The sequence below is a fragment of the Bubalus bubalis genome, chromosome X, assembly GCF_019923935.1.
Source record: "Bubalus bubalis isolate 160015118507 breed Murrah chromosome X, NDDB_SH_1, whole genome shotgun sequence".
NCBI lineage: Eukaryota > Metazoa > Chordata > Mammalia > Artiodactyla > Bovidae > Bubalus > Bubalus bubalis.
In genome coordinates, this window is record NC_059181.1 from 51011009 (window position 1) to 51026797 (window position 15789).

Sequence of the window (15789 nt, forward strand, 5' to 3'; positions counted from 1 at the left end):
TATAAACAATGTTCATACAGTATGAAGACTTGTTGAGCTGTATGCCAAGTAGTCTGCTAGGCACTGAAGACTGCAATGGTAAACAAGATAAGACATAGTCCCTGGAGCCTGCTGGTTGCTAAGATTGGACAGAAAAAGAACAAACTTCTTATTAAGAAAAAAGGGATTAAACAGTCAGGTGACTTTTCTCCTTAATGATTTCCTTTGTGGGGTGATTTTAATATATCCTTTTTCCCCCCCCTTCAGGTTGCTATGGAAACATATGACCATATAAAAGGAAGTCCATCCTGATAATTCTGATACCTGAGATGCAACTGAACTGAAGAGTGGGACAGGAAAAAGTTTAGTGCCAACCTTAATTACAATGGCTACTGATTCAGGGGAGCCAGCTAGCACAGAAGATTCTGAGAAACCTGATGGAGTTTCATTAGAAAACAGAGTTCCTCAGGTTGCAGCAACTTTGACAGTGGAAGCTAGACTAAAGGAGAAAAGCAATACCTTCTCTGCTTCTGGAGAAACTATAGAAAAGAAAAGATTCTTTCGAAAGAGTGTTGAGATGACAGAAGATGACAAAGTTGCTGAATCTTCCTCCAAAGATGAGAGAATAAAGACTGCAACAAATATTCCAAGAGTAGAAAAGCTTCCTACAAATGTGCTAAGAGGAGGACAAGAAGTTAAATATGAGCAATGTTCAAAGGGAACATCAGAATCCTCAAAAGATTATTTCAAGGAGAAAAATGAAAAGGAGATGGAAGAAGAAGCAGAAATGAAGGCTGTAGCTACTTCTCCTAGTGGCAGGTTCCTGAAATTTGACATAGAACTGGGAAGAGGAGCATTTAAAACAGTATATAAAGGACTCGACACTGAAACATGGGTTGAGGTTGCTTGGTGTGAGCTGCAGGTGGGTATATAATCTTCTTGGTTTTAATAAATTCCAGTTTCAGCTGGCCTGGACTTCTGAGTGATCCAGGATTAAAATGTATCATGGATTAAAATAAAATGAAGGACTTGTCCCCACATCCCTGAAGTTATGCTCCTTTCTTAAATCCTTTTAGGAGCTCATGCCAAACTTTTTTTTCCCTATTGTTTTCCTCTCTGTTTTAAAGGTGGGAAAGTCTGTTCTGGCTTTCTTTGGGGAAATAATTCTGATTTATTAACCTTAGGAAATTCTCAAAACTCTTAATGTCTCATTTTGAAAGCTTTTAGTAAATGTATGCCTTATGAGTTGATATGTTAGGGATATATTCAGTATGATATTTTCCATTTCTCTGTCAATAGACTTTTGGGGGTTCATGTGCTGTTTTTCAGAACAGGAAATGCTTTCCTTGCTTCTTTGAAGGCTTCTAGTTGTATAAATTCCTCTCCATGCCTTTGAGTTTGCCTCAGAGAGGATCTTTGGATGAAATTAATCGCCAGAATCTACTGGGATTAGTCAACTGGAATGTTGTTTAGAAAGGAGAAGTGAAAGCATCAGAAGAATAGTTGAATTATCTAGATATTTGGTTCCATGGTAAATGTCTATATGGTACTTTTAACTAATGTAGGAGTAAATGGAGACAGAACATCTTAGAAAAGGTTATAATAGGAATAGTTTCAGACAGATGTAGATCAAACATAAGGAAAACCTTTGTGACCTCAGTCAGCTCATGGGAAATGATCAATGTTCACAAGAGACGCTTAAAATTAAGATTAAATAAAGCTGGTTGCTAAATACAGGTTTTTGTTGTTCATATTCCAGTGGTTGCTGCGTGTGGTGTATAGGTATGTTACATGATTTCACCCATTCTGAATTTGCTGTAGTTTGCCGTTTAAATAGGTTGAAATTTAATCTTGATCCTTTCATTTCTAGGAATCTTTTTGTTTACAAAATTTACTGTGTTTAAGAGTCACTGTTTGCTTTGTATGCAGATTTAGGAGCCTATCATCAGAGATTCAGATTCTGTAAGTCTGGGGTGGGATGCAAGGCTACAGTTTTAACAAGCTTTTGAAGTGCTTTGAATATAGGAAGTCCCTTGATGACTGTTTGGAGTCAAGCCATTAGAGTAGTTCTTGAAAGATGTGTGCATGTGCTATGTGGGGTTTACTTGATTTTCTTCTCACCCCTTTTTACCCTTTAAGAATTTTATTATAAAGTCTGTGTCATAGTAGGAATATTAGATCCTTCAAGTAAACAAACATTAAGATCACCTGAAATTATAATTCTTTGAGAATGCTTTAACCATTTTAGTATATATCTTTATGGACTCTTTCTTTTGAATAAATGTATATATGATTGTATGCACCCCCATGGAACCATACTATAAGGTTTGGACAAAACTTTGTTTTTAAACTTAATCATGAACATCTTTTCATTACTGGTAGTTGTGCATTTATATCATTATCTTTGATATATGCCTTTATAAGATATTTAATCAGTCCTCTATTGTTGGACTTCTAGATTTTCTCCAGTATTTTACTATTATAAACATGGTCGTGATAAATATTTTTGCATATATGTGTGTGTGTGTGTATAAAGTTATGTAAATTTTAATTTAATCTCTGCATTGTGATTTCAGTAACACTCATCTTTTTGGGGGGTAGAGACCTACAAAATGTAAAATACTTATTGTCTGGTCCTTTGTTGTTGTTATTGTTGTTTGCTTTTTTCTTCCAATTTTATTGGGATATAATTGACATACAACATTGTGTAAGTTTAAAGTGTACAGCATAATGATTTGACTAAGATACATCATGAAATGAGTATGGCAGTAAGTTTAGTGAACATCATCTCAGATACAAAATTAAATAGAAAAATTTTTTTCCTTGTGATGAGAACTCCTAGGATTTACTCCCTTAACCATTTCTATAGATAACATACAGTAGTGTTAATTATCTTTATCATGTTGTACATTATGTTTCTAGTACTTATTTATCTTATAAATGGAAGTTTGTATCTTTTGATTGGAGTAACACTCATCTTTTAGTGTTATTCTGTTTGTAAATGGGGGAGATGATTTCCATTCACTTGGTAGTAGGTCACATAGTAAAGATATGTGAAATATTTTGCAAGTTGTATACTCTAGCTATGCTAAAGAATGTTTCTGTAAAACTTGAAAATATTTCAGTAATAAGAACTGCATATGGGAATACCTTTTATTATTCACATGTGGAAAGACTGAAAGATCCTATAAGGTCTTACTACTCCAGGTGTACTCTCTGGACCAGCAGCATGGACATCACCTGGTAACTTAGAGCTGCAGGTCCCCAGGACTCACCCCAGACCTATTGAATCAGAATCTACCTCTTAGTAACATCTGCAGGTGATTTTTATGCACAGTAGAGCTTGAAAAGCCCTGAAATAAGGGATCAATTCCAAGAGCCAGCTGAATCACAGGAGGAATTCCCTTAATACACCAACATTAGCTTTATATAATATTATATCATATATACTGATTCATGGGAGAAGGCAATGGCACCCCACTCCAGTACTCTTGCCTGGAAAATCCCATGGATGGAAGGGCCTGGTGGGCTGCAGTCCATGGGGTCGCTAGGAGTCAGACACGACTGAGCGACTTCACTTTATTTTTTCACTTTCATGCATTGGAGAAGGAAATGGCAACCCACTCCAGTGTTCTTGCCTGGAGAATCCCAGGGACGGGGGAGCCTGGTGGGCTGCCGTCTGTGGGGTCGCACAGAGTTGGACACGACTGAAGCAACTTAACAGCAGCAGCAGCAGCAGCAGCATACTGATTCATGGCATCCACTGCGGACTTTCTAAATCAGAATCTTCAGGAGATAAGGCTCAGGAACTTACTTTTATTATTTATTTATGTTTTAAATGCAGTTTTATTATTATTACTTTTTGTTCATGCTGTGCAGCTTGAGGGATCTTAGTTCCCTAACCAGGGATCAAACCTGTGGCCCCTGCTGTGGAAGCGTGGAGTCCTAACCACTGGACCACCAGGGAATTTCCCCCAGGAACTTAGTTTTAAAAGTTCTCTGGGTAATTGGATATATAGCCAGATTTGGGGATCTGTCATGGGGAGCAAATGTAAATTTTAATTTACAAAGATAAAGTACATTTTTGGGGGAGCTGCACTGGGCCTTCATTGCTTTGTTCAGGCTTTCTCTAGTTGCAGCGAGCAGGGGCTACTGTTCGTTATGGTGTGTGGGCTTCTCATTGTGGTGGCTTCTCTTGCTGCCATGTTTTAGGCAACATCTTTTGCCGTGTTTTAGGCAACATCTTTTGCCATGTTTTAGGCAACATCTTTTGCCATGTTTTAGGCATGCAGGCTTCAGTAGTTGTGGCACACAGGCTCAGTAGTTGCAGCTTGTAGGTACCAGAGCTTGGGCTCAGTATTTGTGGTGTAGGGACTTAGTTGCTCCACAGCATGTGGAATCTTCCTGGACCAGGGATCGAATCTGTGCTCTCTGCATTGGCAGGCGAGTTCTTATCCACTGTACTACCAGGGAAGTCCTAAAGTGTAAAGTACATTTTAATTTACACAAAGAACAACAATTGAAGTTTTCTTTTCTGAATTGGGCTTCCCAGATGGCACTAATGGTAAAAAATCCACTTGCCAATGCAGGAGACTTGGGTTCCATTCCTGGGTGGGGAAGATCCCCTGGAGAAGGAAATGGCAACTCACTCCAGTATTCTTGCCTGGAAAATTCTGTGGACAAAGGAGCCTGGCGGGCTACAGTCCACAGGGTTGCAAAGAATTGAACATGACTGAGCGACTGAGCACATTCTGAAAGGAATGTTGAAATTAGTGGACCTAGTTGATATTATTTTTAGACATCATGTTATTTTTTGCATATTTGGAATTAGGAAAAACTAACTTATTTAGAGAGCATCCCTGGTGGGTCAGTGGTAAAGAATCCACCTGCCAATGCAGGAGACATGGATTCAATCCCTGGGTCAGGAAGATCCCAGGAGAAGGAAATGGCAACCCACTCCAGTATTCTTTCCTGGGAAATCCTATGGACAGAGGAGCCTGGTGGGCTATGGTTCATGGGGTTGAAAAAGTGCCAGACATGACTTAATGACTGAAAACAGCAACAATAAAGTTATTTAGAATCCCAGGAAGATAATAAGGACATCATCTTTTAATTACTTTCCTGTAAGTACTATGTAATTTGTAATGTACAATTTCTCATTTTTTTTTCAGTAAAATCTTACTCTTTATTATGTAATTAAGCAATTTTGTTGAAAAATATCCCAGTGAACAGTTTAAATTAGTCTATATTCTTTCCTTGGAGAAGGAAATGGCAGCCCACTCTACTATTCTTGCCTGGAGAATCCCAGGGACAGAGGAGCCTGTTGGGTGCCGTCTATGGGGTCACACAGAGTTGGACACGACTGACGTGACTTAGCATAGGTGTGTATGTATAATATATAAAATTTGAGTGTCTGTACTTTTGTTTTATCAACTTGATATGTATTTTCTATTTATTAACATCATTAAAATATGTAAGCTATATTTTTATTGCATACATACCACCTCTTAATCTTCTCCCCTGAAATATGGAATTATTTTCCTTTTTAAAATTTTACTTTTTCATGTTTGATTTGAAATTCATAGCTCAGAAAAGACTTTTATACCTTTTTCTCTTGATGGTATTTCCCGCTATGGTAGATACTTGAGCCTTGTCCAGTAATTCTTAAAAACCTCATACCCATTTATTTAGAATACATTGACTTAAGGGCAGTGCAAGAATCAGGATATATAGATTGTACTGCTGATGTTTGACTTTCAGGATGTTAAAAACAGACAAACCCTTTGATGATGTGTGTCAGATTTAGGATTTGGCCATAAATACCTGCATTTCAACAGTTTGTCGTATTTTATGGTTTCCATAATTTGATTTATTTTTTTCTCTTCCATAATTTGATTTTTTAATGCATTAGTGGAAAGACTTTGATCTATTGTTCTTTGTAAAGAATTTGTAGATTACTTGGTAATTACTTGATAAATTGGTAATTTACTGTGAGTGAGGGCTGTCAGTCATACGTTTTATTTAGAAGACTTTAGTTCATGATGCAGAGAAGGCAATGGCACCCCACTCCAGTATTCTTGCCTGGAAAATCACATGGATGGAGGAGCCTGGTGGGCTGCAGTCCATGGGGTCGCTGAGGGTTGGACACAACTGAGCAACTTCACTTTCACTTTTCACTTTCATGCACTGGAGAAGGAAATGGCAACCCACTCCAGTGTTCTTGCCTGGAGAATCCCAAGGACGGGGGAGCCTGGTGGGCTGCCGTCTATGGGATCACACAGAGTCGGACACAACTGAAGTGACTTAGCAGCAGTTCATGATGTTGAAAGACCTGGTCAGATGTTACTGAAAGGCCTGTTTAGTAACTTTTAAGAGGAGTCGGTCACACGGGTTTGTAATAGTTTTCTCCTCCACTGTCAGCTTGAAAAATCAGTAGCACTTTGCTTTTACACATGGGAACACAACCAGCTTCTGCTTTACTTTCACTAGTATGCCATTTGTTTTCTTGATGGAACTGAGTTTTCATATAATGGGGCTATTTTCCAATCAGAGGAATCACATAGATATATGAATTTTCTTATTTGACTGTTTCTAAATATATTTGCTTATAATAAGCTTCACTGTGGGATCAATTCTGTGATTACATGCTTTTCAAGGTAAGTAAACAGGCCATCTTTAAGTAGATCTAACAACTAGACCTCTAACAAGTCAGCTATAGTCTCTGAACTGAACTTTTAAAAATGCTGCTGAAAAGAAAGATTAGAAAAAAGACATAGTTGACTATAGCAAGTTGACATGTTGAGTGAGCATTCTAATACACTTTGATTATAGTAGTGAATATATTCCAAGCAATGCAGTAGAAGTAACAGTTTAAAGATCTATACTTCCTTGCTTGAAGTATCTATCAAAATTTCGGAGAAACTTGTTTCTGTTTTATTTTCATTTATCAAAAACACTTTGGGGTGAAGTATATTTTTAGGCAGCCCTACATTTAATTGTGAAATTAGAAAATAGTGTGAAAATACCTGAATTTCCAATAGAGGAAAAGATAATTTTAAAATATATGCTAGAATTTGTTTCTGAATAAATATTGTTGTCCAAAGTATTCATACTGGGATACTTTTGCTCTTAAAATACTTTTGTTATGACCCTTTTAGAAGTGTTTCTAGATTCTGTTAGAGCTATCAAGAAGATGCTTCATTACATATAAGCATACCCTGAATAGTGTTATTTGATTTTAATTTCCCATTGTTTTCTTTGGGCTCAGCCCTCAAAGTGTCATAGGCAAAGAATAATTACATCAAAGGGAGGAAGAATACAACTTACTTAAATATAGTTAATGCTCTGATTTCCCTGGCAGTACAGTAGTTAAGACTTGGCCTTCTAGTGCCAGGGGTACAGGTTCAATCCTTGGTCAGGGAGCTAAGATCCCACATGCTTCATGGCCAAAAAACCAAGACATGAAACAGAAGCAGTATTGTAACAAATTTAATAAAGACTTGAAAAAAAAAGCTATAAACCAAAGGCAGATGTTTTCATGAAATGACAGAAGTCGTGAGAGTAGCAGGAGACAGACTTGGTCTGAGAAATATAATTAATTTTCCCAGTTCAATTAGTTAGTTAGTTTTGAGGTAACTATCTGCTTAATAGATAACAAATTGATACATATAGTTGTACACCCCAAAGATGTCCATGTCCTAATCCCTAGAACCTATAAATATATTGGTGGTGGTGGTTTAGTTACTAAGTTGTTTCTGACTCTTTTGTGACCCCATGGAATGTAACTTGCCAGGCTCCTCTGTCCATGGGATTTCCCAAGCAAATTTCCTGATGCTGATAGACCTTGGCATGTGTTACCAAGGGAAGCAAAGGAATCTCATTTTTCAGAAGTATTAAAAACATGATAGATTCTTATCTCCCTAACAACAGCATTTAATGGATTCTAGTCTAAGAAGAGCACTGTTCTAGAGAGTCTTGGGATTATTCAAAAGCAGTAGAAGGCATTCTCTAACTTTGAAGAACTTTGAATGAGAGGAGAGAATATGCAACTGTAATATTTTCCAAAAATACTGAACTAAAGTAAAGCTGGCAAACTAAGTTGGAGAGTAGACAGTTATGGCAATGAAGTAGCCATATAAAAAGACACACAGAATGATGGAGAGGAGAGGCCTTTCAGTGTTGTGGAAGGTAGAGAGAAGATCTAAATCTACATGAGAGCACTAAATGCCATAAAAATAATCTGATGTATTCCATTTCCTCCTCTATAGAAATAAGAATTTTACTTTTTCCACATTGTACGTTTACTTGTACTGGAGTAGATTGCCATTTCCTTCTCCAGGGAATCTTCCTGACCCAGGGATCGAATCTGTCTCCTGCATTGGCAGGCAGATTGTTTACCACTGAGCTACCTGGCTGCTGCTGCTGCTGCTAAGTCACTTCAGTCGTGTCCGACTCTGTGTGACCCCATAGACGGCAGCCCACCAGGCTCCCCTGTTCCTGGGATTCTCAGGGCAAGAACACTGGAATGGGTTGTCATTTCCTTCTCCAATGCATGAAAGTGAAAAGTGAAACTGAAGTCACTCAGTTGTGTCCAACTCTTGAGCTACCTGGGAATCCCTATAAATGTTACCTAATGGATTTTGCAGGTACGATTAAATTTAAGATCTTCTGATAGGTAGATTATCCTGGAATATCTGGGTGGACCCAGTATAATCACAAGGGTGCTTTTGAGAAGAAGGATGCTCATTAGTCAGAAGGAGATCTGACATCGGAAGCTGAGGTTGGAGTGATGGGAATGTGGGCAATCTCTAAAAGTTGGAAGAGGCAAGCAGTTTCTTCCTAGAGCATACAGAAGGAACACAGCCTTGCCAACCCCTTGATTTTAATTGAGACTCATTTGGACTTTTGATCTCCACAACTGGAAGATAATAAATTTGTGTTGTTTTAAGCCACTAAATTTGTAGTGATTTGTTATAGCAGCAATAGGAAATGAATACAGAGAAAACAGCTGTCATTCATTCATTGTTCATTCATTCATTCAACAAGTAAATGCTCAGTACCTACAATGTATCAGAGTTGTGCTAAGTGCTAGGGACATAATGGGGAGAAAAAGCAGATTCAGGCTCCATTTTCATAAAAGCTTATATAGTTGAGGGAATTTATAGTCAGTAAGAAGAAGGCTTGGAGATTGGAATTAGTGAAAAGATGAAAGAGCTGTTAAATATAGATTTGTTTGAAAGAAGTGATAGGGTTGGAAATAGCAAGAAACAGGGATCCTATTTACCAATTAGTTTTTCCTTTACCAATTAGTTTTCTTTTTTATTTTGAGATAATTTGCTATTAACAGAATAGTTACAAAGATAGTATAGAAATTCCTGTATGTCCTTCACTCAGTTTCTTCTTATGCTAATATTTCAACCAGAGAACAGTTATCAAAACTTTAGGAAATTATTATTAGTTCAGTACTGTTAACTAAAATATAAAACTTGTTTGAATTTCTCCAGTTTTCCTTCTGGTGTTCTTTTTTTCCAGATCAGGATTCCACATGGCATGTAATTGTTATGTCCCTTTAGTCTTTTCTCAGTTCAGTTCAGTTGCTCAGTCATGTCTAACTCTTTGCAACCCCATAGACTGCAGCACGCCAGGCCTCCCTGTCCATCACCAACTCCCGGAGTTTACTCAAACTCATGTCTATTGAGTCGGTGATGGCATCTAACCATCTCATCCTATGTCGTCCCCTTCTCCTGCCCTCAATCTTTCCCAGCATCAGGGTCTTTTCAAATGAGTCAGCTCTTCGCATCAGTCCTTCCAATGAACACCGAGGACTGATTTCCTTTAGGATGGATTGGTTGGATCCCCTTGAAGTCCAAGGGACTCTCAAGAGTTTTCTTCATCACCACCGTTCAAAAGCTTCAATTCTTTGGTGCTCAGCTTTCTTTATATTCCAACTCTCACATCCATACATGATTACTGGAAAAGCCATAGCCTTAACTAGGCAGACGTTTGTTGACAAAGTAATGTCTCTGCTTTTTAATATGCTGTCTAGGTTGGTCATAACTTTCCTTCCAAGGAGTAAGCATCTTTTAATTTCATGGCTGCAGTCACCATCTGCAGTGATTTTGGAGCCCAGAAAAATAAAGTCTGACACTGTTTCCACTGTTTCTCCATCTATTTCCCATGAAGTGATGGGACTGGATGCCATGATCTTAGTTTTCTGAATGTTGAGCTTTAAGCCAACTTTTCCACTCTCCTCTTTCACTTTCACCAAGAGGCTTTTTAATTCCTCTTCACTTTCTGCCATAAGGGTGGTGTCATCTGCATGTCTGAGGTTATTGATCTTTCTCCTGGCAATCTTGATTCCAGCTTGTGCTTCTTCCAACCCAGCATTTCTCATGATGTACTCTGCATATAAGTTAAATAAGCAGGGTGACAATATACAGCCTTGACGTCCTCCTTTTCCTACTTGGAACCAGTCTGTTGTTCCATGTCCAGTTCTAACTGTTGCTCCCTGACCTGCATATAGGTTTCTTAAGAGGCAGGTCAGGTGGTCTGGTATTCCCATCTCTTTCAGAATTTTCCACAGTTTATTGTGATCCACACAGTCAAAGGCTTTGGCATAGTCAATAAAGCAGAAATAGATGTTTAGTCTCTTCTAATCTGTGGCAATTCTTCCATCTTTGCATGTTTTTCATGATTTTGAACTTTTTTTTGTTTTTTTCATGATCTTAAACTTTTAATGAGTATTGCTCAGTTAGTTTGTAGAAAGTGAAAGTGTTAGTCACTCAGTTGGGTCCAACTCTTTGCAACCCCACTATAACCTGCCAGGCTCCTCTGTCCATGGAATTCTCCAGGCAAGAATACTAGAGTGGGTAGCCATTCCCTTCTCCAGGGTATCTTCCCAACCCAGGGATTGAACCTGTGTCTCCTGCATTGCAGGCAGATTCTTCACCATCTGAGCCATCAGGGAAGAGTATTCCTTAATTTGGGTTTGTCTTATGTTTTTATATGATTAGCTTTAGGCTTATGAGTTTTGGCAAGAATACCATAGAAATGATGCTCCATTCTCAGTGCATCATAGCAGGGTATATATGATGTATGGATTACTGGTTATGATAACCTTCATCATTTGGTTAGGGTGATGTCTAATAGGTATTCTCTATTATAAATTAATATTTTCCCTTTGTACATATTAATAAATAAAGATCTTAGGAGTAGATACTTTGTGCCTATGCAAATATCTGTTTCTCCTCAAACTTTCCCTTATTATTTTGGCATCCATTAGTATATTTTGCCTGTAATAAGTATTAACTCTGGTATTCTAATGGTGATTTTCTATTTTCCACTCTCCTCCATTTATTAATTGGAATTACCTTTTAGTTTTATGTGGACTCTTCCTAAATATAACAGTTGGGTTCTGAAAACCCAACAGTCAGGTAATTTGTGGTTTGAGGAACTTACCTTAAGTTACTAATAATGGTATTGTACACTTTTGCATTTATCAAAATTAATACATTAATTGAGCACTTATGCAGGTACTTAATTTGAATATTTTATTTAATCTTGCAATAGTTAAAAGAGGTAGGAATGATTACTTTTCAGGTGATAGAAGTGAGGTTGAGATACATTAAGTAACTTGCCCAAAGGGATAGAGCAGGGATTTATATTCTATCAATTGTATATATATAACACTTGTCAGTTCAGTCGCTCAGTCCTGTCCGACTCTGTGACCCCATGGACTACAGCACACCAGGCTTCCCTGTCTATCACCAGCTTCTGGAACTTGCTCAAATTCATGTCCACTGAGTCAGTGATGCCATCCAACCATCTCATCCTCTGTCGTCCTCTTCTCCTCCTGCCTTCAATCTTTCGCAGCATCAGAGTCCTAGTATTAGGTATATTGCTATTGCTATTGCTAAGTCACTTCAGTCGTGTCCAACTCTGTGCGACCCCATAGACGGCAGCTCACCAGGACGGCTTCCCCGTCCCTGGGATTCTCCAGGCAAGAACACTGGAGTGGGTTGCCATTTCCTGCTCCAATGCATGAAAGTGAAAAGTGAAAGTGAAGTCGCTCAGTCGTGTCCAACCCTCAGTGACCCCATGGACTGCAGCCTACCAGGCTCCTCCATCCATGGGATTTTCCAGGCAAGAGTACTGGAGTGGGATGCCATTGTATTAGGTATATAAGTACCTGCATATAACACTTACATAGATGATTTAAGAATTTCCTCCTCATTAGTTATTTGAACAGTTCACTCTTTCATGTTTTCAGCCATTTTACAAGAAATTATTTCTTAAATGGGCACTTTAAGATTCCCTCTCCCTAATTAGTTAGAACTTAATTTTTGACATCAAGACCTGCATCAGAGACTCTACTGAGAAATCATCATTCCTGTAAAATAAAGTTCTTAACATTAAACCAACTGCTCAAGCTCAAAGGGTACTAGTTAATGGTTTCATTTAAGGACATTCTCTGGCTTGGGGATTCTGAGGAACAGTTTCATGGTTGGGTTGCCCTGGTTCAATATCTGGACTTCACCTTTTGTCAGTGTCCAGAGGTGGTTAGACACGTTGAGGAGACTGACTAGTGCTAACTCAAATGCCTAGATCTAGGACAGAAATTTATTAGTTTAGAACAAATTAATGAATTCATTTAACCTGATATAGTTGTTAGGCCATATGCTCTAATGGTCTGTAGGTTAGATACATGGGAAGGTAAATTACAATCAGAAGCTAGTATAGAGTCAGAACAAAGGAACTAAATGTTCCTGTGTGTCCTGCTAAGGCAGTATACTGACCAAATGAACTGGATGTTCAGGTCCTAACTGGATGAAGAATCCTCTGTGTTCAGTGGTACTGGAAGACAAGTGAACCTGGCTATGTCTGTGTTTCATCTCTCTTTCTATATCTTATTTTGACCACCATTGATGAGCACTTTCGTTTAGGTATTGATACATACCATTGCTGTCTAAAAGCTTTAATATGGTCTTATGGCCAAACTGTGATTATTATATGCTGATTTCTTTTTTTTATATTCTGATTTCTTGATTAATACTCGGATGTTACCATCTACAAATTATAATTAACCCTAGTGTGTGTTTGTTTCATTTAGTTTTAGTTCTAAGGTGCTACACATATCTCTTCATGGAAAGTGGTTTGTGAATGAGGTGTCTGTAGTCATTACTGTGAATATTGTTTCTGAGGGACAGAGCTTTGAACTAGGAAGTGCTTAGAATTCATAATATAGCAGACCTAAGTTCCAGTTTATCTGTGCTAGCTAGGTACTATGGGTAAGCTAAGTAGTTTAGCATTTTGGAGCTTTACTTTTTCATTTTTTTTTAAAAGAAAAGTATAATAGATGTTTTTGATATCTGAATAAAGAATAATATGGTGGAAATTGTGTACCTACTGTTCAACTTGAGAAATAAAATGTTGAGAATTAGAGATAATGCTTATAAAGCATGAGGTACCTATTTGAGTATTCAGTAAATGTTAGTGATAAAATACTTAGTGACTTCATATTTATTCAGAATATTCATTGATGTTTAAGAACCATTTTGAAGCCTTCATAGCATTCATCTTTACTTGAACAAGTTATAATACAGCTTTTGTAACAATGTTAATTATTTCTTCTTCCTTCTTTCATGTTTGCAGAAACAGATTCATATAGCCTCTGACCTGGTTCTGTAGTTCATTGTTGGTGTTTGCATTAAGAGACATAGCTGATAAGGCCATAGCTTACCTTTTGGAAACTAAATGCTTCTTATCTTGAATAAATACATATGCAGGTTAATCGTGTTGATATTGTGCCTTGTCTCAGGAAAGATTTTGTGTACATTTTTAGCATTCCATATATTATAATAATGTGTTTAGTTAACATTCATAACAGGACAGTATTTCTTTTGAAAGAAGTATGGAGTAGTTGAAATCTATTTGGTAAATTTGTATTTGACCTCTATTATATTTATCAGCCATATAAACTAATATTTATAACACTGAAAATTGATATTTGATACTTTTTTTGTGACCTTACTGCTTAGAGACAGTAGATTTAGGGATCATTTTTGTAGACTATAATTTTTCCGGTTTCTGACTGTGTCATTTCCATTAGCTATCGCAGTTTGCCTTCTAGATCCTTATTCATTTCTTAGTATGAACCCTACTCATTGGCGATATATTACAATTAACTTATAAAAGTGGTTATCATTAATACAATAGAGTACGTGTGTGTGTGTCTACGTGTATCAATCTGTCTGTGTTTTAAGATTACTATAGTAGCTGAAAACTTTCCTCTGGATTTTGGTGCTAGTTTGACAGGTTTATTTTCCTCTCACTGAATTAGAAGTGGACCTTTGAAGGTCTTGGCCATACCTTTTTTAGTGGACTTCCAGCAATATTTCTGGGACAGCAGTTGTAATTTTGTAAAGTTGTTTACTTTTAATGCTGACTAGGATCAAAAGGTACAGTAATTTGATTTGGTAGATGAAAGACTTGTATTCTGCTAATTTAATCAGAAAGCATCAAAATCTATTTGTTATTCTTCAGAGCATATCTACTGATCTGTCATGAGAGGATGACTCCTAGCCAATTTCAGGGATGTTTAGAATTTATAAGTCATTTTAAATTAGATAGAAAAGCATAAACACTTTACTTGTTTTCAGCTGTCTTCTAAATTTGTTGTTCCTTGCTTTTGTTCTTTGAGTTCCTTAACTCTTTTTTTTTAGGCTTAAAAAAATTGAGATATGCTGTGTAAATTTAAGGTATAACAACCCACTGTTGGTATACTGCAATATGATTACTATAGTAACGTTAGTTAATACCTTTATCATGCATGTTACATAGTTATTTCTTTTTTGTGTTGAAAACAGCCGAGATTTAGTCTATTAGCAACTTTGAAGTTTACCATACAGTATTGTTTTTTTTAATTTATTTATTTTTGGGGTCTGTTGAGTCTTAGCTGTGGCATACAGGCTGTTCGTTGCAGTTTGCAGGCTTCTCTAGTTGTGGCCAGTGGGCTTAGTTGCCCCGGCAAGTGGGATCTTAGTTCCCTGACCCTGCAGGGATTGTCTCTGTCCCCTGCATGAAAGGTGAATTCTTAATCCCTGGACCACCATGGGAGTCCCAAACATACAATATTGTTGACTGTAATCACTGCTGGTTAGATCTCCAGAACTTACTTCTCTGTTAAGTTTGTACCCTGAAATAACATTCCCCTACCCTTAGTACCTGGTAACCACTATTCTACTCTCTGTTTTTACAAGTTCAGATTTTAGATACCACATATAAATGGTGTCATATGGTATTTGTAATTTGAAGGGATATCTGCATACCCATGTTCATTGCAGCATTTACAGTAGCCAAGATATGGAAACAACCTAAGTGTCTGTCAAAGTGTCTGTCAACAGAAGATTGGGTGAAGTAGATGTGATGTATATATGTATACAGTGGAATATTATTCAGCCTCAAGAAAGAAGGAAATCCTGCCATTTGTGACAACATGGAAAGACCTTGAAGACATTATGCTAGGTGAGATATTATGCTAGGTGAGATAAGTCAGAGAAAGACAAATACTATATGAGTTCCTTAACTCTTTTTTAAAATAAATTTTTATTGTGACAAAATGTAAATATCATAAAATTTACCATTTTAATTATTTTAAGTGTACAATTCAGTGGCATTAAGTACATTCACCCTCACTACCACCCATCTCCAGAACTTTTTCATCATCCCAAACTGAAACCCACTAAACAATAACTTCCCATTCCCCACTCTTCCCAGCCCCTGGTAACTACTGTTTTACTTTCTGTCTCTATT

General features: G+C 37.3%; 1 protein-coding gene and 1 non-coding gene across 5 annotated transcripts in view; one reads left to right on the top strand and one right to left on the bottom strand.

The window, feature by feature from the left end:
- Positions 1-15789, top strand: part of WNK3 (WNK lysine deficient protein kinase 3) — a 177668-nt gene that overhangs the window by 21468 nt on the left and 140411 nt on the right. For all 4 annotated transcript variants that reach the window (XM_044937226.1, XM_044937225.1, XM_044937227.1 and 1 more), the window contains exon 2: positions 247-901. In XM_044937226.1, coding sequence (XP_044793161.1) covers positions 365-901 — 537 coding nt within the window. In that variant the 5' untranslated portion in view covers positions 247-364. The remainder of the gene's footprint in view (positions 1-246; positions 902-15789) is intronic.
- LOC112582407 lies at positions 12304-12369 on the bottom strand. Its single transcript, XR_003106944.2, has one exon. It is a non-coding gene; the product is annotated as a small nucleolar RNA SNORD52 (small nucleolar RNA).